This window comes from Balearica regulorum, chromosome 6 (genome assembly GCF_011004875.1).
Source record: "Balearica regulorum gibbericeps isolate bBalReg1 chromosome 6, bBalReg1.pri, whole genome shotgun sequence".
NCBI lineage: Eukaryota > Metazoa > Chordata > Aves > Gruiformes > Gruidae > Balearica > Balearica regulorum.
This window is the reverse complement of record NC_046189.1, coordinates 21,879,463-21,906,224: the sequence shown is the minus strand read 5'-3', so window position 1 is coordinate 21,906,224 and position 26,762 is coordinate 21,879,463. Positions and strand designations below refer to the sequence as shown.

Below are 26,762 nucleotides of genomic sequence, written 5' to 3'. Positions count from 1 at the left end.
TATTGAACAGTTTTGGTTTTAGCACATTTTGCTCTGTGTATTTTTCTCTCCAAAAAGCCCCAGACCAGCTTCTTCCATATGCATCTTATGTTTGTAGAGCAATGAGATTTTATAATTTTTACCTTTAGCCCTCTTGCAAACCTTTCCTGAATATTTCCTAAGATATAAAAGCAAATTTGAGTCCCCACACCTATACATTTATTTGCATTCCAATGCAATGAAGGAAAACAGTATATCATTACATTTAACCAATCAAGGCACAAACCTTTTGCTTAAAACAGTTACATATTTAATCACAGTTTAGCACTTGAGGTAAAAGGCAGACCATAGAGAAGTCACTTTCTACAATGTATTTTCATGCACAAAAGAACATCAGTCTTTTTGCACAAGAACACCTATACTGTAATCACATTTTTGGAAAAAAAAAAATAAAAAAATCATCTGAGGTCCAAGACAGAGCATGAATTCCCACGTGTACACATCATCCTTTGTTCAAGAGTTGGGGCATTTCCTCAAGAGACGGCTAATCCCTGTCCAACCCAGTCTCACAGATCATGTGAGCATCCTAATCCCTTCACTGCTGGCTATTCTTAAATTCCCCTGAGTTCATTATAACACAAAGCCTTGGTTTTATTCTGATGCAAGCCACAAAAATTCTGCAAACCTGAATGTGTTTTATGCAGCTGGGAACCTTGCTTTTTCGCACTACGACTTATGCAGACTATCATTACTAATAGGATGTTCCACTACCTTTCTAAAATAACATCCTGGCATTTCTGCTTTGTAGCGCTCAAAAGATGTTAAAATATTGCAGTAATTTGGTATTAGCATCCGCTACTCTTAAGCCACTCTGCATACGGCAAATATAATGGGAAAAAAGCCCTTCCTCTTAGTCTTTCTTCTTTTTTCTTACTGCTTCTCTACATTGTACAACCATGGTTACATTTTGTCCAAATTGCTGACTGAAACGACACAGAGGATTTAAGGCTTTGCAGGTCCTGAAAAGTGTCTTTAGACATTTCCGGTATGTATATTCTCTATGTGAAACAACAGAAGTTTTTGACTGAAGAACACAGGGAAGCTCCTAGAAGCAAACACGTTATTTGGTGTACACCTCTCCCATGCCCTAAAGTCTCAGTCTGAAGGGTTTGAATTTCAGTATTCCAAGGTGACTTTACTGTGGGAGGAGATGAGGTGTCATCGGCACTTCAGGTGATATGTCCTGAGTCAGTAAAAGCAAGAGCAGAGAATATTCTTGCATATATATCTGTTATCTCACTAGAAAGATACAGGAACATCAAATACTTCAATTGCAAGTCAAATGCAAACAGTGTCTGCAAAACATGGCAACATTGAAACTGTTATCCTATTTAAAATTTTGCATTGAAATAATGGCCAAAAATATTTCTTTTACTTTGGGGTCAAGCTTTCATTAATCATGCTTTGATCTCACAATCATTTTCTTTAAACATTTAAACTGCACCTCTGCTGGTATTAAAATATATACTCACAGCTACCTAGCATACCCTTCCAAAGCAGCTATTTATTGTTTGCTCTGAAGTGTGCAATGCTATATTTATGAACATTTATAATTACCTTCAATGAAATAAGTCAATATGGAAAATCTGAATCACTGACACAAACTTGCAAATATTTATTTCTTCCTTAATGCAGCACAAAGTATTACAAAAACTGAAGAGGCACCTAAGTCATTTGAGAATTGGAAATACAGAAATCTTCACCATTTTGTGTAAATTACCACTTCTACTCACTATTGGAATTAATTACACTGGCAACTTAAAGAAATGTACATTTGCTTTCATGAAAGAGTACTGCGTAAAGGAGATTGATAACTCTGCACTGAATAGGACTTTTTCAGCTCTCTACTGGTTCTGGAAGAGCACCCTTTTTAAGGGATAACATAGCACAAGTCAATAAAGAATAGAAATCTGTTTCTTAAAAAAAGACCATTTGCTTTAAATATTTATGACACTGGTTTGTTTTATAGCCAAACACAAACAGTATCATGCTCACATGACAACAAATGTGACACCCGAGGGCATGGCCATCAATCGAGAAGACTGCCATGAAATCTTACCTACGCTCACAGTTCAGAAATGGAATACAGTGAGGTGATCAGTGAGAGGAAAACCAAGCCATTAAAAGCTGAAGGGAGAGTGGAGGAGGGAGCACATCTCTGCATCTCTAGAGGAAATGCTAAAAAATGGGTACAGATGCTCCGTGTACCAACTCCCCACCCACTCTGAGGGACTTGCTGTCCACAGCCCTCCCTCCTTTCACTGAGTCTTGTCTTGCTGGGATAACGCTGCTTAGAGACAGCCAAACGTAGCAGCTCAAACTACAGACATTATTTTGTCACATAAACATCTTGTAAATCAGTGCAGATAATTCTCCGCACTCCCGACCATGGGTTTTTACATAAATACTGCGACATATTTATTATCTCTGCCCCAAAATTTTAACCTGATTGTGTTTTGCGAAATTGCAGTGTTTTGCAGAAATCCCAGTAACATGGCAAATGTTCAAGTTTAGTAATTCAGTATGATTTTTGGTTTTCAGACATTATTTCTCCATTTATTAGTTCCACTACATAAATTTCATTACTGAACGTTATTAACTACAACTAATTCTTTAATTCACATTTTAACAATAGTCCTTTCAGGCATGAATGTGTACCTGTGCAGAGGAAGATGTTTTCAATTAACTGTGCAGAGGAGTTGCATTGTTTCTCAAAAGTAACACTTCATCTCAAAAACAAGGAATCCCAAATGGGCTACAAGACATGACCTGATGGCTAATTCATACATGCAGAGAGAAGCTTTGTTATATCCTCTTTCCTGTCTCTGCGTGACCCCTTCCCCCCTGCCCCCCAATCAAATTAAGGTACTAAGACCGAGAAGGTACCTGCAGGAATCAAAGGAAGCCAACTAAAAATACAGCAAATTTGACAAAGCAACTTGATATTCTGAAAGATGAAGAAGAAAGATAAAGATCCAGATCTATATACAGCTTCTGGTTATCTTTCCTGGTTGCTCAGATGAATGGGCATCACGACGGTCAATCACTACTAAAAGGCTTTCTGTTAGAGGCATCACTGGATCCTCCTTCTATAATCCACATTTTCTAGTTCCACCATCCTTTTCTACTACCAAAGCTGTTTACTTGCTTAAAATGGCCAGAGGGGAAAAGAAAGATGACAAATACAGCCTCAAGTACAGCATTCATTACTCAGTAGTAGAAGACTCATTATAAGGTGGGTTTCACTGCCACAAATATGGTCGTATCAAAGAATATTTAGGAAATAGTCTACTACTGTAGAATTAAAAGAAGAATTTACATGATTTTCATTTTCATAGAATCATAGAATGGTTTGGGTTGGAAGAGACCTTAAAGATCATCTAGTTCCAATCCCCCTGCTGCAGGCAGGGACACCCTCCACTTTCAAGCTCAAAGGCTTGAAAATACCATTTTCAAGGTGAAATTCTGTTTCCTTCCCTTTTCTGTTTTCTATAAGGTTTCCATTTATTTATGCACATGAGAGCAATTACTGTAATACACATTCTGCATTCCACACAGATTTTAAAGAGACCTAAGCCTATTCAAGACATTTTTAAAAAAATTAAGGCAAAGTGAAAATTTCAGTGCAGTTCTCCAAAAAGTTACAAATTAACATAAAAATAACAGACATAAATCTGTGATTTTTATAAAATCCAATTTATCATTGGATTAAAAAAAATTATGTTTATATTTTAGATATCAACAAGCACCATGCATTCAACCAGGCTACGGCATTTAAAATTCACAGATCTAGAGCTGCTCCTAACTGAGCAAAGCTCTGCCAGCCAGTTCAGGAAGGACTGAACGCTGCTCACCGCACTGTGCATTAGATACGGCTGCCCTCTGCTGTCTGTCACTCCCACACAGCACAGCTGGGATATACACATCTGTGTCATTCACCTGATGTTCCTCCCTTTCACTTCATATACTATGTAACTTTACGTTTACCTGCAGATGCATAGTTTGAATAATCTTCTCGTGAAGCTGCTTTTCAGCACTAAGCAGAAACTGGCCTCCACGTACGAACTATTACTATTTCGGTCCCTTTTTCGGCTCTGCTAGCCTTAAACTACCTGTTTTAATTAAAACATTGAAGTTTTCAGCTCCAGCCATAATTTTAACTTCTTGAATCAAGATCACTTTTCAGCTAAATTAAGTCTCTCATAATAGCACCAGGCAGCACGATCTCAAGGATGTCCTGCTGCACCTGTACTACTCTTGCAGTTCTCCCCAGGAACATCACCAGTATCAAGCACAAGTGCAGGAGGAGCGAGTGTCAAAGCAAATGGCATGCAATTTTTTGTGTTGTACTTCTAAAAGCTTTACAAGGTCTAACCAGGAAAACATATTAACTTTTCACTTTCTTCAGAGTATTGGGTCTGGACCCCCTTTTTTATTTTTTTCCCCCCTCTCCAATTTTTTTTAGAACTAGGAAGACTAAAGATTTAACTTCTCCATACAAAAGCAAAAATTCTCACATAGCTATTCCATTAGCCTTTCAGCAAATGGTAACAGATGGCAACGCTGCTTCTGAGACACCTTGCATTCACAGAATCTTCTCTGTAATTCATCTCCCCACATGACCTTCCCGACAAACTTCCCAAAAACGTACAAAATCACAAGTAACACACACTTCCACATCCTGCCAAAACTCCTTGCTACTTTTTTGAACAAAGACAGGCACAAAGTCTTCTTCTACCATCTTGCTCAAGAGAGCACAGTGGGAAACCTCGTGACACTAAGGTGACCCTAGCAAGCCAGCCTGTGGCTGCCTGCATTGACAAAATACTGATTTGGCCTACAGACTGGGAACAAATTTAATAACAACTAATTCCACAGAGTCACTTTCCACCGTTTCAAATCGAGGAGAGGCAATCTGGTTTTGGATGTCATGTGAGTGAAGTGTTTGAGGCTTCATTTCTCAGAAGGCAAACAAGTAAAACCAGCACCTTCCTGCACATTCTCAGCAAGAGACAGAAAACCAAATCATTAAAAACCAGGACAATAAAATAGGATTATCTTCTGATTAGTTACAAGATTTACTTCCTGATCAAAGAATCTACCACCAGCATCATGCTCGCCTGGACTTCCTTTACCCTGTCTTGACTCTTTAACCAGGACTCTTCCAACCACACCTTTAAGAATACCCTACACTTGCATTTCACAGTAATGAAACCCTCCTCCAGTACTGAAAGTTTCAACAGCTTAGATGATAAATGCCGAATACTTAAAGCTACTGGTCTACTCAGAAAAGTTCTCACTATACACCAACCCGGTGTTAGTCCATGTTCTAGACATTTTTGAACAAGTCAACAGGTCACGAACACAATGTTAGCAAATAAGCAGATCAATGCTGTTACACAAGAGACAGTGACTCATTCACTGCACAAATGAATTCTGAAGTTGAACTATGATAGCCCATGAACTAGGATACACTATCCAATACAGGAGAGGGTTACTTTTCAACGATTGAGATAAATGATGTGTGAGCTGTCAAACCCTGTCAAAACAAGTAACACAAGTTATTGTAGAGCTATCTGCTTATCTAGTCATATCTAGTAGATGTTAGTAGTATCATCTAGTAGATGTTTCTAGAAGTAGAAAAGACACTCAACTGAGCCAACTATTCCATAGTTTTGTTTTAAAGCTCACCTATTCTGTACTAGATTAGCTCCATTTCAGAAGACACAAAAATCCAACCTCACAAACTCTATACACATGGCAAAAGCACCCTATGAAAGAAAGGATGGACAAACTCATATACTGTATGAAGTTCCTTATATCTTATGTCACAACTGCATTTAAGTACACCTGGCAGAAATGCTGACATCAATCTTTTTCCTTTATCTGAAATGTTAAAACAAAGTTCATGCAACTGCATGAGGGCCCCTTAAAACACTTTCCACTTCTACTACCCACTAACACAGGCACTGCTTTCTGATTACGTGACTTTTTCTCGAAATCTACATTTTGTGGAAAAAGCGTTTCCATTAAATTTTACTTCCAACAACTTCTTGAAAATAAACAAAAAAAAGCCAACATGGTCTGAATACCAATTTCTCCTCTATTTTTTCTAGTAATACCCAACAATATAAGAACAGTTGCACTATTTTTTTCATGTGTAGCACTGTTATGGGTAAACTGAACAATTAATCCTCTGCGATGGAGGGGCCTCCCACACACAAAGTCTTGCCAAATACATACTTATAGTTCAGCTGCTGTTTTCCAGAAAAAGTGTTCCAGTGTAGCCCATGTCCCTTCTCTTCATACATCAGTATTAATGAAATAAGTATATCTTAAAGTGTAAGGAGTCATAGCAATGAATGTACGTTTTTACTAATAATCTGAGCTCAAACTAATGTTGCTCTCTGCTTTTTGAAAAGTCTGGAGTCCAGTAGTACTAACACACGTCATTGGTGAGGTGTATCATCAGATTAAATCCATTACTGAAACAAGGAAACGGTGCATATGTATGACTTGCTGAGGAGCAATCATGATGTTAGAGTTGTCCAAGAAATCTGGGATCTAATTACATTTTCCTCATTAAATGCAGGGGATTGTTATTTTTTTCTATAAGGTAACATGACCATTTCCCTAAATTAGCTGTACTGCAGAGCTACAATTCCAACCCATCAGGAAGACTATTTCTACTGGACTTTTAATAAAAACTGGTATCATACTAATCATCTCTTTATGCTGTCACACGTTTTTCCCAGTAGCTTACAACTCTGAGGTCTAAAGAGCTTCTATTAACAGTGCAGAGCAATACCACCTTCCCAAAACTAGAATTCAAGCCCAATTATTACTCAGATTTTTTTTTTTTTTACTAGCAGCACTTCAGACAGCAATAAAATGAAATGCAGATACATGTTTTTCCCTGTTCACTTTTTAGAAGTAGCAGTCATGCAGGAGGTTTTCAAAATTAAAGAAACAGGATTATAAAACCACAAAATTGACCCAGGGCCTTTGGGCATACAGAGTATTTACAGTTATAATTAATTTTTTAGTGTGACAAGATTTCAAAACTGACTGTGGAATTCTGGAAGCTGTTTCAAATTTCCTCTATTACAATATAGCATTTCTAATCACAAATGAAACTACTTAGCATTCAGTTCAAAATTAAAACTACTTCAACACGTGTGCATAAATACTGCATCTAAACCATTGCTGAGCTGTTATGTAACAGGGGCGTACACAACCCTGATCCAAGCAGGACAGGGCAGGCTACTCTACCATCACACCACCTACAAGGCAGAGGCTGCAATCAGGGCTCCCACATTTCTATCAGTGATAGAAGTGCAGCCTCAGAGCATGTTCCCGCTTACCAGACCACACTGAGCTCGGAGCATTCACCACAGTCTTTTCTCCAGTTCTTCTTGACACCAACAATGCTCTCATAAGTGAGCAGTCACATTAATGAAACTCAAAATTGCCAGTAAGAAGTTACATGGCGTAACACTCATTTCTGCGGATCAGTACCAGTATACACTTAGGCAGGTTCTGCACGAGAAGAGGCAAGACACTTTCCTCCCGGGCAAGGCAATTCCTGAAATGTTTCAGTATTATCCTTCATTACTAGGGCAGGGCCAGGAAGAAGGGCATCATTTCAAAATGAGCAGAATTAAAAGCAAATAAAGAAACACTGGGACAGGGGGAATACAGGCACAAAGATGTTGTTTACAACTCTGATGTTAAACAGTATTTTAAACACACAATGTAGGTGTTGTTTAATTATCAAATTGGGTTTTAAAACAGCACACATTTTTACAGCATCAAATGTTTTCCTCACACACACAAGACCACGTGTACCTGCTTTCAGGATTTCACAAACAGACCTGAACTCATATTTAGTCAAAACAGTTGCCAAATAAGCTGTAAAGACAGAAGAAAAACATGAGAACACTATGTCAAGAGAAAAGAATTCAAAGTTAAAATTAAACTGAGGCTGGAGTTCTGGGCAACAAGGCAAAGTAATTATACATGTGGTAGATGCAAGAGAAATTAAATTACTGCAGGGCAGATCTGACATCTGTGCTAGCAGCAGTGCAACAGATCATTAGTTATAGGCATTTCACACCAAGTGCTACAGAAGATAATTTAAAGCAGTGATGACACCAGCTCCTTCCCATCTCTTGCCCTAGTGACATTCTTTTTTCCATTACAGGGGTTACTTCTTCCATGAGTGACCTCCTAGAGTTTTTACATGTTAATGTTTAAGCAATCCAACCCTACTCACACAAGCTTTTTTAAATAAACCCCCACCATTTTAATATTAAAATACATTTATATTTTATGGCATCTTAAAACAGCAGCTACATGCAAAGTTGTAACAAGTGAATTAAATTTTAAATCCCTGATGAATTTTAATAGTGTCCTTTTAAAATATAAATAATCCAGCACTTTCACTAGCTAAAACCTAAATATCGTTCCATTTATGCTGTAATTAAAAGACCTATTAATTTGTCTCTAGCACTGTACAGCTTTGATTTCTTAAGAATTACTCCTCTTCTACATTATAAAGAATTGTCCAAAAAGTCATTCAGAAAACTGGTGGTGTATGGGAGGCTACCCTGCATTCATTTTGCAATTCCAGATTCTAAGTTATTTAAAGAAATAAGTATACATGCATGCATGCATGTATGAGCGAACACGCAGTCTCTAAAGTAGACCTGAGGACACAACTGGAAGATGAATCTCACAAGGCACATGCTCTATCAGAAACCTAGTTGGTACTAGAACATGTCTAAATTACTCCTGTATGGCCCAAGATGTAAAACGAAAATCAATCGACTATGATTTTTCCCCCAGTTAGATAATCTTTTATGTGGGCATTGCTGCCACCACATGGCCAAACAGCTAAAATACACCTGCCTTTCTGCACCTTGCAGATGCCAACCTGCTCAGCACACTACCCCTTCTACAAGCCCTCTGATTTGAGTTTTCTACTCCAGCCTCTCACAAAGTCCCATCACTTCCACTGATTTCCCAAGTTGCTTCCACCTAAAAGAAGACTCGAAGGTACTTAAAGCGTTCAGATCTTGCTGACAGTCTCTTCCAAGTACAGGCCACCAGCTGTAGGAACAATTCAGTGTTGCAGAATTATGCCAAACTGATATTCACAAAGACAACAGAAAATCTTACAAGTGTCCATCCAGGTAACTGAAGTATAACTGATGTGCCAACAAAGGCTGAAACAGTTCCCTTCCTGAAGTGCCCTCCTCGAACCATTCTCCCAGAAAGCCTGCTTTTATAAAGCTGGACTCAGCATGCTACTCTGTCACCTGCAGAGACTCAGCAATCTCTGCACAGGTTCCTCATACTGAAGAGACATGGTGAGTTCAGTCACCACAAAAAGGGAGTTCCATAATTTCTCACACACAATAAGCAGAAGTCTACATTCATTCCTGTTTACTGGCTCTTATCAACAGTAGCTTCCTTCATACTTAAGTTTTAAAATACTTACCTGTTATGATTTTTTTTTTTTTTTTTAGTTCTGCTGCACGTGACCTGGTAAGCTCATTTATGCAAGTGCCAAAGGCACCACAGAAACACCAGCATATGCTTCACTCCATATCCTGTGGGATAAGGCTCCACTGGTCTGAATAACTCAGCAGCACTCCTGCAGAGTTTGGACTAGACTTCCATACATTTGAGCGTCACATTTGAAATAATCCAAAGAACAAGGTAGTCCTCAATAAATACCATCTATAGTATCTTCAGCCTTTCTCTAGGCGATCAATGAAGATATGAATTCTGCAGTTTATGAACCTATACGTCCATAGATCACTTTTTATTTGCACAATCATTTCACCTGTAGCTTTCTAAAAGGGAGTAGGAGAAAATCATTATCATCTATGATGACAAATACCACGTATCACTTTGGCAAGGCCAGTAAGGGAGTCAAAATGCCCCAGGGCTTCCTAGAGAAAGCTAGGCTAGAGAAACCATTCATTCAACAGTCACTATCTTTGAAGGACTGCATAAAAGAATGGCTCAGTCAGTCAACTAAAATGTAAGGCAACTGAAAGTCCCTGCTTTCTCTTGCATACCAGTCAAGAAAAAGATGTTAATACACTCACCTTTTTTGCTCTTTGTGCTATATTAGGCGTTCTAGTGAGAAGCTTTTCAATCAGGTATTCTCTATTCTGCAAAACCAACATTTGGTAAGTTAAAAATCAATACAAGGAAAGAAGAAATTTCGTGTAGATTTTAAGACAGAGCAAAATGTACTCGTAGGGTTAAACGTTTTACCTTGGCTTTCTGGAAAAATTTGCATTTTAAAAGTTCTGCTGCTGTGGGCCTGAAAGATCAATAATAAATTAGAACAGAAAACAAAGACCCCCCTCAGTGAATACAGTACAAGACGTTAGTTAAATGGTACGTCTCTAAAACTTTTGAATTAGTACTGTATGAATGGGGAATGAATGATAATAGCTATTGAATTAATTCACACGTACTCACTTACCACACATGAAAAAATTAAGCCTCCCTATGGCAAAAATATAAAAAAAAAGGAAAAAAAATCAGTCTAAGTTGCCAATTTTTCCCTTTTTCTTTCAACAGAAATGTGTTTTACCTTTAAAACAAACAAATGGGAAGGAAGAAAAAAAAAAGAGAAAAAAAAAAAAGAAAAAGAGGTAACATGTTCTTCCCCAAGTGACTGTATGAATGTAACCGAACTTATAGCACATACTAGGTAAGACAGTGGAAAATTTCAATTTGGAACATTTCAGTCTTAAAAAAAAACCAAAAACAACCCAAAATTTGAAGTAGTTTATTTCTCTGAGGACACATCTGAAGAATAAGTGAAGAAAGAGGAGTAGTAAGTAGTGTGCATGTATATATCGGTTCACTCCTGCTAGAAATAATGAAGAAACTCCTGACATCAATAAAAAGCATCCAATTTAGACACAGATAGTAGTTCCACAGAGCACTTATTTTTCTTCCCCTCCAAAGCACCAAACCCTACAATGAAGGAGTTCTTAGTAGTGGTACTGTGGAGACCACCAGGCTTAGCAGTAATTCACACATAAATCTTGGATGAGCAAAAAGGAAGAGGAGCATTAAAAAAAAAAAAAAAAAAATCAGTTTCTATGTCAAAGTTTTAAAGTTCTATCTCAAATTAACTCTTAAGACAAGTTTCAGTGATCCAGTACTATCACATCTCGTAACAGGGATATGCACAGGTAAAAGCTAGAGTCTTAGTAAAGTTTTATCCAAACTAGTGTTCTCCGTTCCTCTACCATTAATTATGCCAGACACTTCTGAACTGGTCTGGGCATGCTTTCTGGGCCTGTTTTCCACACAGGCCATGGCAGTGAATTGCAGCTGAGGACTGTAAGCAGCATCCTTGGCACTGGGGAGAGAGAGAAACACCCACACACAGATCCCCAAAAGAAAACATCATGGTCTGAGACAACAATAGCGCAATGCCAGTTCTACAATTTGCCACAAAGAGCAGCCACTTCTCCCACAACTGGCACAATGACTATGGAGGTACGTCTGTGCAAAATTAACTCCTGGCTTGGGAGAAACATGAAAAATAGCAATGACCACATAGTATAAGGACACTCGCTCCTCAGAGTAACTGGCACACAGATCTGATCACCTATCTAATGGTTCAATTCAAGGCAATCCTGAGTATGAAGATAATGCACATGTTTAAATATCAGTGTAATAAATTAGTGTAATTAAACACTGATGTCTCAACACTGATGTCATAATTACAAATCAGGTAACTCAGCACTATGTATTCAAGGAGAGAGGGAAAACCATTTTAATTATTTACTTCTCAGGTTTTCACACCAATGTAATCTTGCCCTGAAAATTGCTGGACACTGGAAATGAAAAGCAGCTTGATTATCCAGAACACATTTCATTCTTATCTGTAAGCAGCCAAACTGCAGTGCTAAGCTTAAAGCATCAGGACTTGCTACTAAGCCCACCAATTGTAAGGGTTTGGGAAACTGTACACAAATGATCCTTCAGTGGAAAAAAAAAAAAAAAAAAAAATTAAAGGACTTCAAGAGTAAAGATGTTGCCATGTAATCTTTTTTCTTAATTATACTTGTTCTCTAGTATTGCTGCTGTCACCTTTTCAACCTGACTCCCTACAACAGTATCCTGGACTTAAGCTAGCATAACATCAGTGAAGTACACACCATAGAAGACCCACATAGTACTCAACCAGGCTTGCGCTCTCAGAACAATTTTATTCCCAGAAATACCAGCTCTGAAACTCTTAAAAAAAAGTGATACACTAAATACCCTTAGGAAATAATGTTAATTAGAAAGTGCCTCCTCCAACTCTTCAGCAAAAGAAACCCACAAAAATGGGTCTGCATAAAAATGAATAAAGGATAAATAAACAATTGTTCTGGGAACTTGGGACCTCAATAGGTTTAGAATAGATGTTTAATATTTTCATCATCTTGGCTATGCCATTCACAAAACATAGCAAGAAAGAACAAATCACAAAGATACCATGACATGCAATTGCCTATGTAAACATAGGGAAAGCTTTAAACAAGCTTGGAGCCACTAACTTTACACTAAAAAAAAATGCCTCTTAATAAGTAATTTTCTCTGGAAATATCCAAGTTAAAGGCAATACTAAGTTATGTCACAAAGTAAGAAAAATCAACATAAAATTATTTATTTATTTTTAAGTTCTTTTAAAAGCCAAGAGACTGATATGTTTGGTTACCAACAGTTCTGTCTGATCAATCTGAACAGTATTATTAGACTTATGCACATTATCAAGATTTATATCTTGCCTCAGATGTGAATTTAAGATGTAGAGCAAGGACTTTTGTTTGATCAGATTTTAATTCAACAGTACATTTAAATATAAATAAATTAGGTTAACAATGCAGAAGAAGAAAACTTAAGCAACAATTAAGAGGTAATTTCTTCTCCCCAGATGAAGATGACTGAAGGCTGCTACTTACAAAATTCAAATCATACACTTAAAGATGATGTTTAAACACTAAAATTTTCAGCAGTCTGTGTATTTAAAAAACTAATTCCTCTGTACATGGCAATAATGACCTACCTTTTGGAAGGATCTTTTTGAAGACATAATGAAATTAGTTTTCTAAAGGATTTGCCATACTTTTTCATCATCTCCTTGTCCTCTACACCTGTCTCTAAAGTGGGAGGATCATTTTGAAGTGTCAGCATTAACACCTACAGTAAACCCAAAAAAGAGATACTATAAGCAAAATCAATTCAAAACATGTAGAAATGAAAAGAGAATAAAGTATTCCACAGAATATAGATATTTAGATATCTTGAGTTGCTACTGAAAATGAAGTAGTGCTAACTATCTAGCAGCATTAATAACACAGCTAACAGCATTAAGTAATACAAAGTGATCGTTACTTTCATAGGAGGGTATTTGTGATAAGGTGCTGCTCCTGTTGCTAATTCAATGGCTGTTATCCCAAAACTCCACATATCAGCCTTGAAGTCATAACCTCGCACCTGGTATAGAATCAGAAAGGAAAAATAAGGTGGTAATGTCTCAAGTTCCAAAAATTAAAGACTGAAAATATATATATATTTTTTTTTTTAGGAATTAGGAATACCTGCTCCATTACTTCAGGGGCCATCCAACATGGAGTACCAACAAATGTTTTCCTTACTTTGTTACGAGTAACATCACCTCCTGTTGCTAAAAATGCACTAACGCCAAAATCTGGGAAGGGGAAAAAAGTTGAAATCTGTTAAACTACCAATAACAAAGCAACAGTTTTACACTTTAGAAATTAAGTCAATTCATAAAGGTCTACTTATAGAAACTCTCCACGGCAGAACTTACTTTTGTTTCATGACACATTGTTCTTGAAATGTTACAGAATAGATGGTATAGTTTTATCTGGGAGATCTGCACTAGGACATCCTATCTGTATTCCTGAATATGGTTACAGCGGACTCCAGTACATCCATCACCTAAGGTTTTCAAATGTGCACTCTGAGCCAAGGTTTCAAAGATTTGCATCTGCTACTGTTAAAGATAAGACCTAGCTTCTGTATAGCTACTAAATTTGAATGCATTTTGAACAAGAAGGAAGACTATAACTTAAATACTTATGGAGATTTGACAAATCAAAGATTATCAGCAAAGTGATCAACAATTTATTTAATAGTAAACCATGACATTAATAGTTTTTTCCAAATTCCAAAATAGCAAAAAATCTTAGTGTTCTGTTAATCTGTCACTACAACAGTGATAGCCTTATGTAAGGAGTCAGGGATAAATGGAAGAAAGAAAAGCAGATTACCAATATACGGAGAAATACTGTCATTTTGACTAGAGCTATATGAAGAGTATGTTAGGCTGTGTTATATAGCTATACTGAAATCACATATTTTACTATAGATCTACTTCAATTTTTATTTTCCTATTGTTCCTTGATTTTAAGGTTGAAAAATAAAACCAGCAACTACAGCAAACAGTCTCATCATTACTTTCCACTAAACAACCATTAAGCATCACAGACTCAAATTGTGGACCCCTTCTACATCATTAAAATACACAGAAATACAGTATACAAGTAAGAAGCAAGCTTCAAGCAACATTCTTTAATTTTCCTTGCAGCTTGCCTGATGAATAAAAAAAATAAAAAAAAATTTTAAAAATCCCTTTTTTCTCCAAAATCTGTAAGTTACAGCATAGAAAGGGGTTTTTTGTATTTCTGAAAAGCACAAAGAGTCTCAGAAACACCTGCTTTTAAGTTTTTAATGTCCTAAAAATCAATATTGGTATTAGTGACAGTTTTCTGAAGAAGAACTATTGCATATGAGGAAAAGCTGCAGAGGCAGAAATGAAAAATAAATAGAGATATGGAAAAAAATTAACGTCCTTTTAGTACCAAAGATAAATAGTTTGTATTGGACAATTGTTTACAGGTGCTATCAGGAACTGAGATGCACAGCTAAAATTCTGACTTAATCTTTGCTCCCCTACTGCTGTTTTTACCTGTTAACATAACATTAATTTTGAAAAGGACAACAAAGAACAAATATAAATGAGTGAGGGAAGGCAATGAAAAAAAAAACCCAACAAAAAACTCAACAATCCATTAACTAAGTAAACTGTCTTCCTGCATAAGCTTGAAAATGAAATATTGCAACACCTCACTGAGAAAGATGTGATGAGTATTCAATTAAATCAGGTGAAAATTTCACTATGAACTAGTCAAACACTGTTGTACATTTACAGCTGCAAAGCAGCTGCTGCAGGAAGACACAGGCTGCAAAACCTTTTCTCCCCTACTTTTCCCACCTTGACAGTGGCTGTAGACTTTAGCCTACGGGCTCAACCAAGGCCATGTGTAGGGTTACAGTTAAGACTGGAAGAGAAATAAAGCATCAAGCTCCTGTAAGAACGGGGTTGGGCAAGGAAAGCTTCGGCTGCCAAACAACTGTCCCTGATAAATCTTTCTCCTCCATTTGGCTTGAGTATCTGAAGCATAGGGTCTGCCTATTTTTAACCAGATTTTTTCCAAACATTTCTGTGGGTATGGATTACCACAGGAGTGAACACCACAAGAACCACTTGTGCAATACGTAAGTTCACGCAGCCACCTACGCACAAAACCAATGAGGAGGATCTTCTGCCTAGACTCCTCAAAATGCACATTCTTTTTCTGACACATTTCAATAAAACTGTCATTTCTTGTATGGACTAAACACATCACACAGCCCAAACCTTCTACACTTCCACCATTCTCTGTGTACAATTGCTCTTTGCTATATGCTCCTTATTTCATCTCACATATTTGTTTCTTTACTGGTTTCTTTGATATTCTGACCTTCACCTGGCAATTCAGGCTTAGAAGGCTGAAACCCTGATGAAGTAGCAATCATCTTGTTTGCCCAAAGCACCAGATGTTACAATCCCAATAGTCTTAAGTAGAAAGTTGGAGCTGAGGAACTGCAGTGACTATTAAACATTATATTTGCGTGTACATCAAAAGTTTCCTGCTCTGTAGAGAGGAATTTTGTACTTTAAAGTCTCCACAATTTAAACAAAACAAAAAAAGAATCTGTATTTTCCTCTTTCCCACCAAGACTGAGCAGATTTTCTGTGCAGAACTTCCAAGGTCCGTAATATCAGAGGTCTCTGTAGAGCTATCCCAATTCTTTCGAGATCTATGCTCTTCTATATGTGCACAAAATCTTTTGTCAGAGAAACACTGGGCTAAGCTTCATTTGCGAGCCATAGCCCCTTAGAACCCAGAAACGCTAATGGGCAACTGTCTTTTCAAATATTACTCCTCATACATATTAGCAGTGTGTGCTATGGATACATCTTTTCATTATAGAAGCTTGGGGTGCAGGAGAACGAGCAGTCAACAGAACCTAAGTTTTTCTAGCAAATAAAAAAAGAAGTAAAATTATTAGGTATCTGTTCTCCCAAGATGAAAGAAGATTTTACTTTGTCAAGGCACAAAGATGTAAAAAGGATGAATTTCAGCCTCTCTGACATTCAAAATTGGCTTTCAGTTAATATGCAATGTTCAGCTGTCCCAAACAGAACAGCCTCACACCAACAAAGAAACAAGCTTGACACTGCATTTTTCCCCTGAAGATCAGAAATAACCTGGTAGTGAAATAATGCATCACAGAAAGACACATTTGACATATCTCTCCAGCCACTGAACTTCCACAGCCCTGCAGCACAATTAAAGCCTTACTCATTAAGATGCCTAGAGAAAAAGGAGGAAAAGGTCAACAAACCAAGCCCTACAGTTGAACTAGAAAGAGATAAATGAAGCTGTTGCTTGAAGGTTATCTGATTACTGGGAGAGTAGATTTGATTATGTGTGAAAGTAACAATCTAAAGACAACAGCTTTATTTCAGATGGCTCATGAGATTTTATCTTTCAACATTTTAGTTGTCATTATTATTTTTAATTAAGTTGGCCGGCTGCCTGGACATGTACTTCTTTACAATACGAGATGATCTAAAAAAATGCTCGAACAACACAGACCTAGAATCAAAGCAGTTGTCCAAAGTGCTATTGAAAGTGAAGACAACTGCAGGGTATCATCAAATTAATAAATAAATATTAAGTATCTTATTAAAATTCAAGTCTGTAAAATTGACTACCTACTTAAAAAGTCTTGAACTCAAATCAGAAGGCTTAAAATGGCTCCAATTAGTAAATGGTTCACTTGCCAGCCAACCTTTTCCTGTCCAGTTTCATAGCCTTTAGACACTGGCATATTAAAGCCCTCAAAATATACATTTACACAGTACTTTGAAAGCATTGTTTACATAAAGAAAGCACTTTTGGCTATGCCCATTTTTATTACTGAGGGCTACTAAAAACAAAGCTTTCATCGCTGGGTCATGAGCTATATATAAACTGTGAAAGGCCGGGGAGTATGCTGGGAGAGGGGGCAAGTATCACGACCTGCTTGCTTTATTTTCCAGATCTCTGATACTAACTTAAGAGATAGGATATGGGGTCTTGCTCAGTACTTAAGCTCTTATGAAGACCAAATAATTTGATTCTTACAGACTACCACTCCGAAGCATATAGATACATTCAGAAAATACTTAAGATGCTAAACTGTATCCAACCAATATCATTGCAAGACAAATAGCAGAAATGCCAAAAATAATTCTTAGTGAGGTATCTCTCATGCATCTCAGTGACAAGTTAAGTTATAGCCAAGGTTCTCATGAAAGGCAATACATACAGATTTTTGAATCCCCAAGAACTATTGCTATTACTTGCAGATATAAATGAAATAAACCTGAACAGAAACATGAATTGCTACTGTTTGTAAGCTATTTAAGATACAGGGGTGATAGAAAAGGAAACATTAAGAGGACATTAAAAGATTTCCTTATATATTTGATGGGACACAGAAAAATATTGAATAATTTCTAAATCATGTGTCATTAACCAAGAATCCTGAAATCCGGTAACTTGCAGCTACAGAAGTCCAAGAAGAATAGTTAAAAGCCAACAGAAAAACTAGTATCTGTAGCCCCTAATCCAGCTGCAATTACCTTTTTCTTTTATTTAGCCATTACTCTGCCACTGCCATTACCTGCTATTTGTACCGAGCCATCCTCACCCAGAAGAATGTTGCCCGCCTTCAAATCTCTAGAATGTACAAACAGAGGTTACTTTTATGTATAGAAAGTCCATATGTGCACATTTTGTGTAAGTAAATGAATAAATAAATATTGCATGCTAATTGGTTTCACAAGATAGCATTTTACAATTTAAAAAGACAGAAACAGGAACTGAAGTATAAAATGTAACTGATTTACAATAAAACAGAGTGCAGAACTCAAACTCTTGCAAACTCTCTCTCTTGTATAAGACCACTGAAATTGAGCTTTGGCATAAAATGAGCAGAATTCAGGGACAGATTTTGAGACCAGAAATATTTAGGTCCAAAGTCTGTTTTACTGCCTTTTATAAATATAATCTCACAAACTGAGAGTTTTCAGATCTTTAAAACAAGAATTAATGCTTTCTCACATCCAACTGCACCACTAATAAAAAAAAAGTTGAAAAAAGTTCTCCTTTTTGATCTCTTACAAGAAAAGACCCATCTTCAAGAAAGGTAAATATACTGTAGATTTCTACCCAATGAAGCTATTAAAGCTCAGGAATAGCAACCATATTTTGCTGTAGGGTACCATGATGAAGAATCTGCCAAAAATTCAGCAAGTGCTTAATAGTCAACTATATTTATTTAACACACTATTCACACATAATGTTAAGAAGGAACCTTTCCGGCTGATTTTTTTTGATAGAAATGTGCATCCCATTCTTAATGCACAGGATCTTTCATACGTAATATATCATAAACATTAAGAATTTGAGCAAATAAATCTTTGCAAGATTTACTGAAAATAATTAACACATTCTACTGAGAGGTAGAACATAACCTGTTTCCTTATACATAAATATCGAAACAACAGAACAAAATCCCAGAACAATTCTGGAAACATTTCCAACTGGTAAATATCACCTGATACAGCATTCTCTGAACTACCACAGCTTTCACCTACAACATATGTGAGAAAAGGAATGCACACTGTATTGTCTTGAACAGGACTTCTGTGGTACTGCACAATTTACAAATTAGAAGTTATAAAAAAGCAGAAATCTCAAATGTAGCATAACTCTATCTCTTTTAAGGTCCTTTAAGAATAGACAAGGGGAATTTCCAAATCCAACTTCAAAGGGTCCTGTTATCCTTAAAAGCTAATGAATGTTCCTTCTGCAACAATATCACCTTAACAGAATACTATGAATTAAGGTTTGAGGCAGGTCTTTGGCATTCCAGACCACAAGTCAAGATAATTGTTCTTAATTTCTCAATTTATCTCAATTTTCTCCCTGCAAAAGGAGGAAATAGTTCTTGATTTACATCAGAGGCAGTTCATTTATAAGATGAGACATAAGAAGTACACATAAAGAACAATTACTGTGCTACATCTGCACTACCTCCATTCTCAGAGTTAAACAAAAAACAGATTTGCTGCAGGTAGAAAAGATTCCCTTATACGAGGCTAATGCTTGAAACAGGCAGATCCCGTTGTAGGCACCTTCCTTAATAGGCAAATTCACCTCAGCAAAACTGGAGAGGTCAGAGTACAGCGCTTCCAACATTCAAACACTGGAAGCAACCTCTGGATTGCTACAGCAGATATGTATAGACCACCCTGGGGGATCTGCACAATTTACAATGAGGAAGTCAGTGGACAGAGAATATGTACAAGAGAACAACCACTAGATGCATATACACCAAAATGCGTTTCCAGAATACCAATCCCAGCTTCATACGAGGTCATCAAGAGAGGTCTGTAGAGTTGCAATAGACATTACTGATTACAAGGAAAAAGTAAATTTCACATTTATACAGCAGTGCCTGAGTGCCCAAGATTACAGGTACTGTGCAACACAATAACCAAGTCACAGACCACATCATATAAACTAGATTCAGATTAGATATTTGGAGTACCAGCAGGCACAGGAGTATAGACCACAGTTCTTGCATACTTAGTGCAGCACAGAGCTATCCTAACTATAGGAGAGATGGACAGGATAAAGACCAGGGAAGTATTAATGACAACCCACAGTCAAGATTACAAGCGTTACCATTTGATAATTACTGATCGCATTTACAGTATGTGAAAGAGGCAATACAATTTGCTTAGCCAAGCAACTGCAGCTGACCGGTATCAACAAACTATACACAAAACTTTGAAAAAGCTTTTAACTGCATATATGCTCCTACCTGTGAATTTGCCCATTTCTGTGTAGATAGTCTAAGCCCTCCAAAACTTCTTTAAGAATTGTTGCTATTATGGGTTCTTCAAGGACACCATTTTTGTGTTCTCCTCTGTTGACAATATACTTTATTATATCCAACATTGAACCTACATTGCAGATCAGGAAAGAAAAAAGCATATATGCAGCATTATCATATCAAATTCTTGAGAAGCTAGTATTTTTTCATTCTTTCTATGCTACTGCAATTGAAATCTTCGCATGTTCCTGTAAAGACCTCATGTAACTATATCTCAGAATAAAGCACACTGCTACCTCACAAAAAATGAGAAACAAAGCACTGTTTTTTTGTCAAGAACACTGTAACACTCAATGATCCATTAGAAACCTCCTCTAACCACTTGCTAAGCTACCATTTCTTAAAAATTCAGGAGTATCCCACATTTAAACAGACATGTACAACGAAGGTTTTGGTTTATTATCCAGCTTAGATTATGGTTCACCTGTTCACAATGTAAACATGCAGCTGCAAGACTGCAAGAAATATTCTCTGCAAACAAATGATGACTAGTGACACCTAGTTTGACATTGAACTTCAGCTATTATAAATTTCAAAGAATCTAACAGCAACATTGTCTTTTTATCCAAGCATTTTTCAACAGCTCACAGTAAATTCCTGTCATGAATCACTGGTTTCTCTCAGGGTCTATGCTTGCTTTTGATTGAAGTGAACAATTCAATCAAGTGTAACATAACACGTGTTATTTTATGAACACTTCCCATCCTTGCTTTCTAGCACAATGGTGCAGTAGTCTGCTGACATCAAGACTAATCTTGAAGAACATCATGTAGCAACCAGGACTACCACATCTTATTTTGGAGCTGCACTTTCTAAGCCACAAGCACATTCAGTTCAGACCCTTTTTCCTCTCCTAGAGCCAAATAACATTTTTATACTATTTAACCATCATCATAAAAACTGTAATGAGTGTTTGATTAGTTTAAGCAATAAAAAGGATGCAACATGTATAATGCCTGTTCTAGGAAGAATCTTCCTTGAATAAGGAATGAGAAACACTCATTATGAAATCAGAAATATATGCATTTTTACAAAAATAAGAGTGGACTCTAGAGAAACTCAAAAAAGGCCACACTGACAGAAGTGACTTAATTCTTATCAGTTTTCCCTACATGGTCTTAATAGAGAATTTTAATATATTGATTCAGAAAAAAATTACAGTAGTTAGATCAACAGAATTTATCTCAGTAATTCTTAGCCTGTACTATCAACATACATATACAAACTTTTAAAGCTTGCACATTCCTGCTATAACACACCTATATCTCAAGGTTCATCCTACGCAGTGTCTCTCCCCCTTCCTTACTTGGTTTAGGTCAATTAACTCTAACTCAAAAATGTACATTAGAAAAAAAAAATCATACAATTTCCCTGCAGCTAAACAAGTAAAACCAGTAACTTACCCCCACTTAACAGCTTCATAACCAGCCAAAGTTCATCCTTCACCACAAAAGATGTGTAATAGGTCACCACATTAGGGTGATTGCATTGACTCATTGCTTGAATTTCTTTCTGGAAGAAATACAAAGCCCAACATAACACAACCAGGTATCAGTTCTGCTTGTATAGAGAGAAAGTTTAATTTCCAAAGTGAAATACTGTAACAGAACTGAAGCATGTACAGAATATGTATCAAGGCACCACACATTTCAATTCACCTATAGATCTACGTGCAAGACAAAACATTATTGCAAAGAACACAAGGGAGGTTTGGCCAGGAGATACAGGCATATATACATCAATTTTCTTCTGAGAGCAAAGATATTACTGTTGAAGTCTCAAATTCAGATGAAGCAATGAAGAATGAACAGTCTCCAAGAGCTAAAGGTGTGGGTACAGGCTGGACAACAAAATGCAAGGAAACATCAAAACCTACTGCCTTGCCTGCTCAGAAGGGATATGAAAAAAGTAGAATGGGAGCCGGCGGGAAAGGAGGAAGGAAGCTGTTGGACAAAGGACACAGGACCACTGGCTCAGCTACTGTGGGATGGACAGGCAGACACCAGAACCACACAATCAAACAGAAGTGCAAGAGGAAAAAGCAATGTTACAGACCAAAAGTCAGAGGAAACAACTGACTAGAGGAGCACACAGTCACCAACAGATGCACAACGTGGCACTACCAAGTAACACCATCTATGACATGCCACAGCTGTACACATTAAGAATGACTGCCTTGTATCTGTTATTTCAAGCTGAATCCTTTTTCTATTCGCTCTTTCACATAATTGTTCTGTAATACCTTTCCGCCAGCTCTCATTATCCTGCCAGTCCTTTATGTGGGGGCACTTAGGCCTCCTTTGTACTGGAGGGTTTGGCCTCACACCAACCTAAGCTCCCACAACCCTACTTCTCCCTCTCCATCTCTGGTCACACAGCCCTGATCCATCCCTGGTGCTAGAAGACATGGTCCTGGAGGGTAAGCCAGTCAGGGAACCAATCCAGCTAAAACCCAAACTCTTCCATCTCCTCTCCCTCCCTGAAAAGCAACTGCTTTCAGGTGGACCCATGTTCCATGCTGACTCACCAGCACCAGCACAAGGCAGGCACTATAGCAGTCCCACTTAGATTGATTAGAGCTGCCACAGATGCCATTTTCAACTTTCAACCTCAATTCAGCAAGTGTTTGAAAGAGGGGTTTTGTTGTTGTTATTTGCAATGCACTCGAGATCACAGCCACTTTCTAATAAGAAGTTAACTGCATGTATTAGTCTCGTGATGCCTGTTGGTGACTATTAAGTCAGGCCATGGTTTGACACACATTTCAGCAAGTCCTGTTGTCAAAAGTCCTCCTCCTTAGACAACTTCCAAGCCCTGAACCATAGAAGGATGAATGCCTGAGTAGTCATGCAATGAGGCTGAATAACTGAGAATTTGTAAAATAGCTTCCCCTCTCCCTGGGAGACAGTATGTGGAAAACAGAAGAAAGTTATATGGGACACATTTCCATTTCCCAGAAGACATGTCAGCTTAAACACAAGTCAAATTACTGCCTCAGGTTCTTAATTCAGCTAGCCATACCAAATCCTAACTGTAACTCTTGCACTCTTTATTACTATTGCATTGCTTATGTTGTTTTATTGTTTCCCAGGCTGGTAATATAATGATGCATCAAGAAGTCTACCTGCCACTACTGGGCAAAAATACACCACATCTACTTTACACACATATTAATAGTGCAGAAATGTAACTAATTGACTGTGGTAAGCTTCACTATCTTTAACTGAAAAGTGCTTTGAATATTATGTCTGCCTGCATCAACTCGTCGGCGAAAATAGAGTTATCATTCTAACCATGGCCAAAGGCACCTTGTGTCTCAGCTTTGGTTACTTCTTCCAAAGACAGTCTTTGCAAAACAAAAATAAACAGAGGAAGCACCCCATGAGAGATAAGGGATTAAATTTTAGTCAGGAAAGTATTAATATCAGACTTGCAGTTCTGGAAAGCCCCTATCACACACAGAATGGTAAGCCATGACAAACTTCAGTTATTTGGCTGAGGCCCATGATATGCACAGGTGAGAGAGAAAAATGTTCACTTAAAATACACTGTCAGAAGAAAAGCTTGCAGCAGGATGCCCAGGAGAACGCCTCGGAGCCTTCTTCACATTCACATCGCTTCAGACATTCGACAGCACCAAAGCCATAACAGCATTTAAAATTTAAAGTCTCTCCCTCATCCCTCTGCTTGTCCTTCCCTTGTGCACTAGCACAGGTGTTTGTGCACTGTATCAGGAAGTATGTCCAGGTTAAAAGCTAACTTCTTTTCAGCCAGGTTATTCCTGATTCAGTTTCACTGAGCAGCTGCACAAAAATGTGTGTCGGCCTAAGGGCAGGTAGATGACAGTTAATAAGCAACTGCGAGATGGCTCCTTTCAGTGTCAGCAGCAGCACCTACAGGGCCGGGTCCAGCTTCCAGTGAGCAGGCAGGTGCCGCAGCTCTGTGGGTGCTTCCCGGGGCCTCCCCCAGGGACAGCTGGGGTACGGCTGTTTGAAGGGCTGGGCATACCACGTGAGGGGCTCCTCCAGACAGCCTGCCTCGAAGGGCTATCCAGAACAGAAGTGCAAACAGTTTAGAAAATCTATTCAACCAAATAAGCCATTCTATAGAATATTCTTTGGTTTGTGGTGTTGAGTTTTTTGTTTGTTTTTAAAAAATGGAGGTAAGGGAATGGAGGAAGATACCCAGTCAGGACAATACTAAGGACAGGAACTTTTTCCTTGGCTCATGGGGTTAAGTTACATTTAGCTTACAATAGTGAGAACACAGGACATTGCAGGAAATGGAGTATTGAATTTCAGGAGTTTGGCAGTTTGTGTAACCTTAGCGTTACTTAACCTCCCTCCCCCACTGCCTTTCTATTTTAATTGACACTGGCCCAAATCCTAAGTCTGCTTATGTGGGCACCAGGCTTGCTACATTTTCCACTTCTCTGAAGGCTACACAGCTGAGAATTTGTCAAGGGTGCCTTTGCACACCATCCATAAGCACTCAGCAGAGGATTTTACAAAACAGCATGTTCAGAGGGCAGACAGAGTTTTAGAACATCCCTATGTCACTGTAAACTGTTTGATCAGAAGAATAAGTGATTGAAAACTGAGCAGACTCAAAAACAGTGTTAAAAAACCCAAAACGCAAGAGCATTCTAAATATTAGCAACTGAAATAAAAAATGCTAGTACAGTTCTAACAAGAGTTTTGAAGGTCAATGATGCCCTTTTCCACAATAACATCTCTATTTTTTAAACAAAATTTTTAAATCTATTAGAACCGAATCGGAGAAAGTATACTTTTCCTCACAGGAAAAAAAAAGAATTAATTATGTATGGGTATGCATGCACATGTGTGCATGCACATATAAAAATACAAGGAATCATACATGGCCTTTCTTTTTTTTTTTTAATCCTCCTAACCAAGAACTCAGAAAGCCAGAACTTATGTTCAGATCAAAACAGATCAACAAATAAAAGAAACACAAAATCTGAACACAGAAAAACAAAAATTGACTTATGTTAAAAAATAAAAAAGATGGTATGGACAGTTGTCTTCGTACCAGAAGAACACAAAATGGGACCAAAAATTCAAGACCTATTGCCTCATTTGGCAGACAGTGGAGGCATGTCAGCAGTAAAGATACTCAAGCACTTGGTAAGGCAACTTTGTACAAGCAGGTAACTAACTGCAGTCATTTCTCTAAACCACCTAGATCTCTCTTGCAGATTTTTTGGCAGTTTTGTCTGATTTTATTTGTCATAACTTTTTAATTCTTAATTCCCATTATTAGTTAAAATTCTAATCAAAAAGATTAAATTTTGACCATATATTAGAATGATTAGTATTTCTGGTTTTATAGAAGTGTTCTTTATGGGCTGTAGATGTTAATACATCATGCACAGCATCTCACCTTGGGCTGTTCTCTTTCTAAACACAGTTCAGAATTTATTGAGTTTTTAGTCGACAGAAGTCTCACTACCTCAGAGGTAGCTTCCACTACCACAACCCTCTTTTAAAAAACACAACAACGTCCCATACAAGCTGTTATGTAAACTGAAGGTGAATGCTATCAATCACCAGGGGAAGAGCATTGTGGGTCCTCCACTGTAAATAAGCCATTTTGTCTGAAGAAACTGCATGGACCATACCCTCTGTATCAAATTCAAGATATCTTTTGTACTGGCAATTCCCTGCTGAGGAGATCATTTCCTTCAGAGGCAGGAATTTCTGCATTAGAAAAAGCCCACAGTCTCTAGGCAGTAGTATAACCTGTGGAACAGAAGAGAGTGTTCTCACTTTTAGAATAGCTTCGTGTTCTTCAACTCTTGTTATGCTGCCTATACATAAATACACATTAGTATTATAAGCACCTGACCAGGAGCATTAGAAAGCAATAGGTTTTGATTTTTACCAGTTCTTTGCAACTTGGTCTGGATTGCCATAACCAATGCAAAGGAAAAGCTCTTGCCTTTTATAAAGGGCCTCTTACAGGTCCCTTCCTCCTCTGATAAGTGACCCAAACAAACAGCATTCCTCAAATGGCTTGTTATGGCCTATCGAATAAACGTGTGCTATTAGCTTTAACAAGAGTTTCCTTGTTTAGGTGGCAGTGTAGCTATTCCTATTTTTCCCCTCAAAAATTATCATTACAAAATGATCCAACTAGTTTTTGCCATGTTTTGGTGCTTTAGACATTTTAAGGAGACCTACTAAATTTTGCTTTTACATTTTCAATCAGTGCTTAACCAAAGGAAAATACATCTTTCCTCAGTATTAAGAGAAGACAGACAATTGGACAGGAATCTCTTGAAAATCAAATCTCCAGAAAGCAAGGGGTAG

The 26,762-nt window shown here is 37.6% G+C and overlaps 1 protein-coding gene across 3 annotated transcripts in view; it reads right to left on the bottom strand.

Moving 5' to 3' along the window:
- STK39 (serine/threonine kinase 39) overlaps positions 1 to 26,762 on the bottom strand; it is a 102,095-nt gene that overhangs the window by 51,606 nt on the left and 23,727 nt on the right. For 2 of the 3 annotated variants that reach the window (XM_075756747.1, XM_075756749.1), the window contains exons 3-10: positions 21,834 to 21,942; positions 20,359 to 20,500; positions 18,151 to 18,206; positions 13,668 to 13,777; positions 13,462 to 13,563; positions 13,133 to 13,266; positions 10,330 to 10,378; positions 10,158 to 10,223 (exon numbers count right to left, since the gene is read on the bottom strand). In XM_075756747.1, coding sequence (XP_075612862.1) covers positions 10,158 to 10,223; positions 10,330 to 10,378; positions 13,133 to 13,266; positions 13,462 to 13,563; positions 13,668 to 13,777; positions 18,151 to 18,206; positions 20,359 to 20,500; positions 21,834 to 21,942 — 768 coding nt within the window. Of the gene's footprint in view, positions 1 to 10,157; positions 10,224 to 10,329; positions 10,379 to 13,132; positions 13,267 to 13,461; positions 13,564 to 13,667; positions 13,778 to 18,150; positions 18,207 to 20,358; positions 20,501 to 21,833; positions 21,943 to 26,071; positions 26,186 to 26,762 lie in introns of those variants that run through there. The other variant, XM_075756748.1, reaches the window with a different exon arrangement.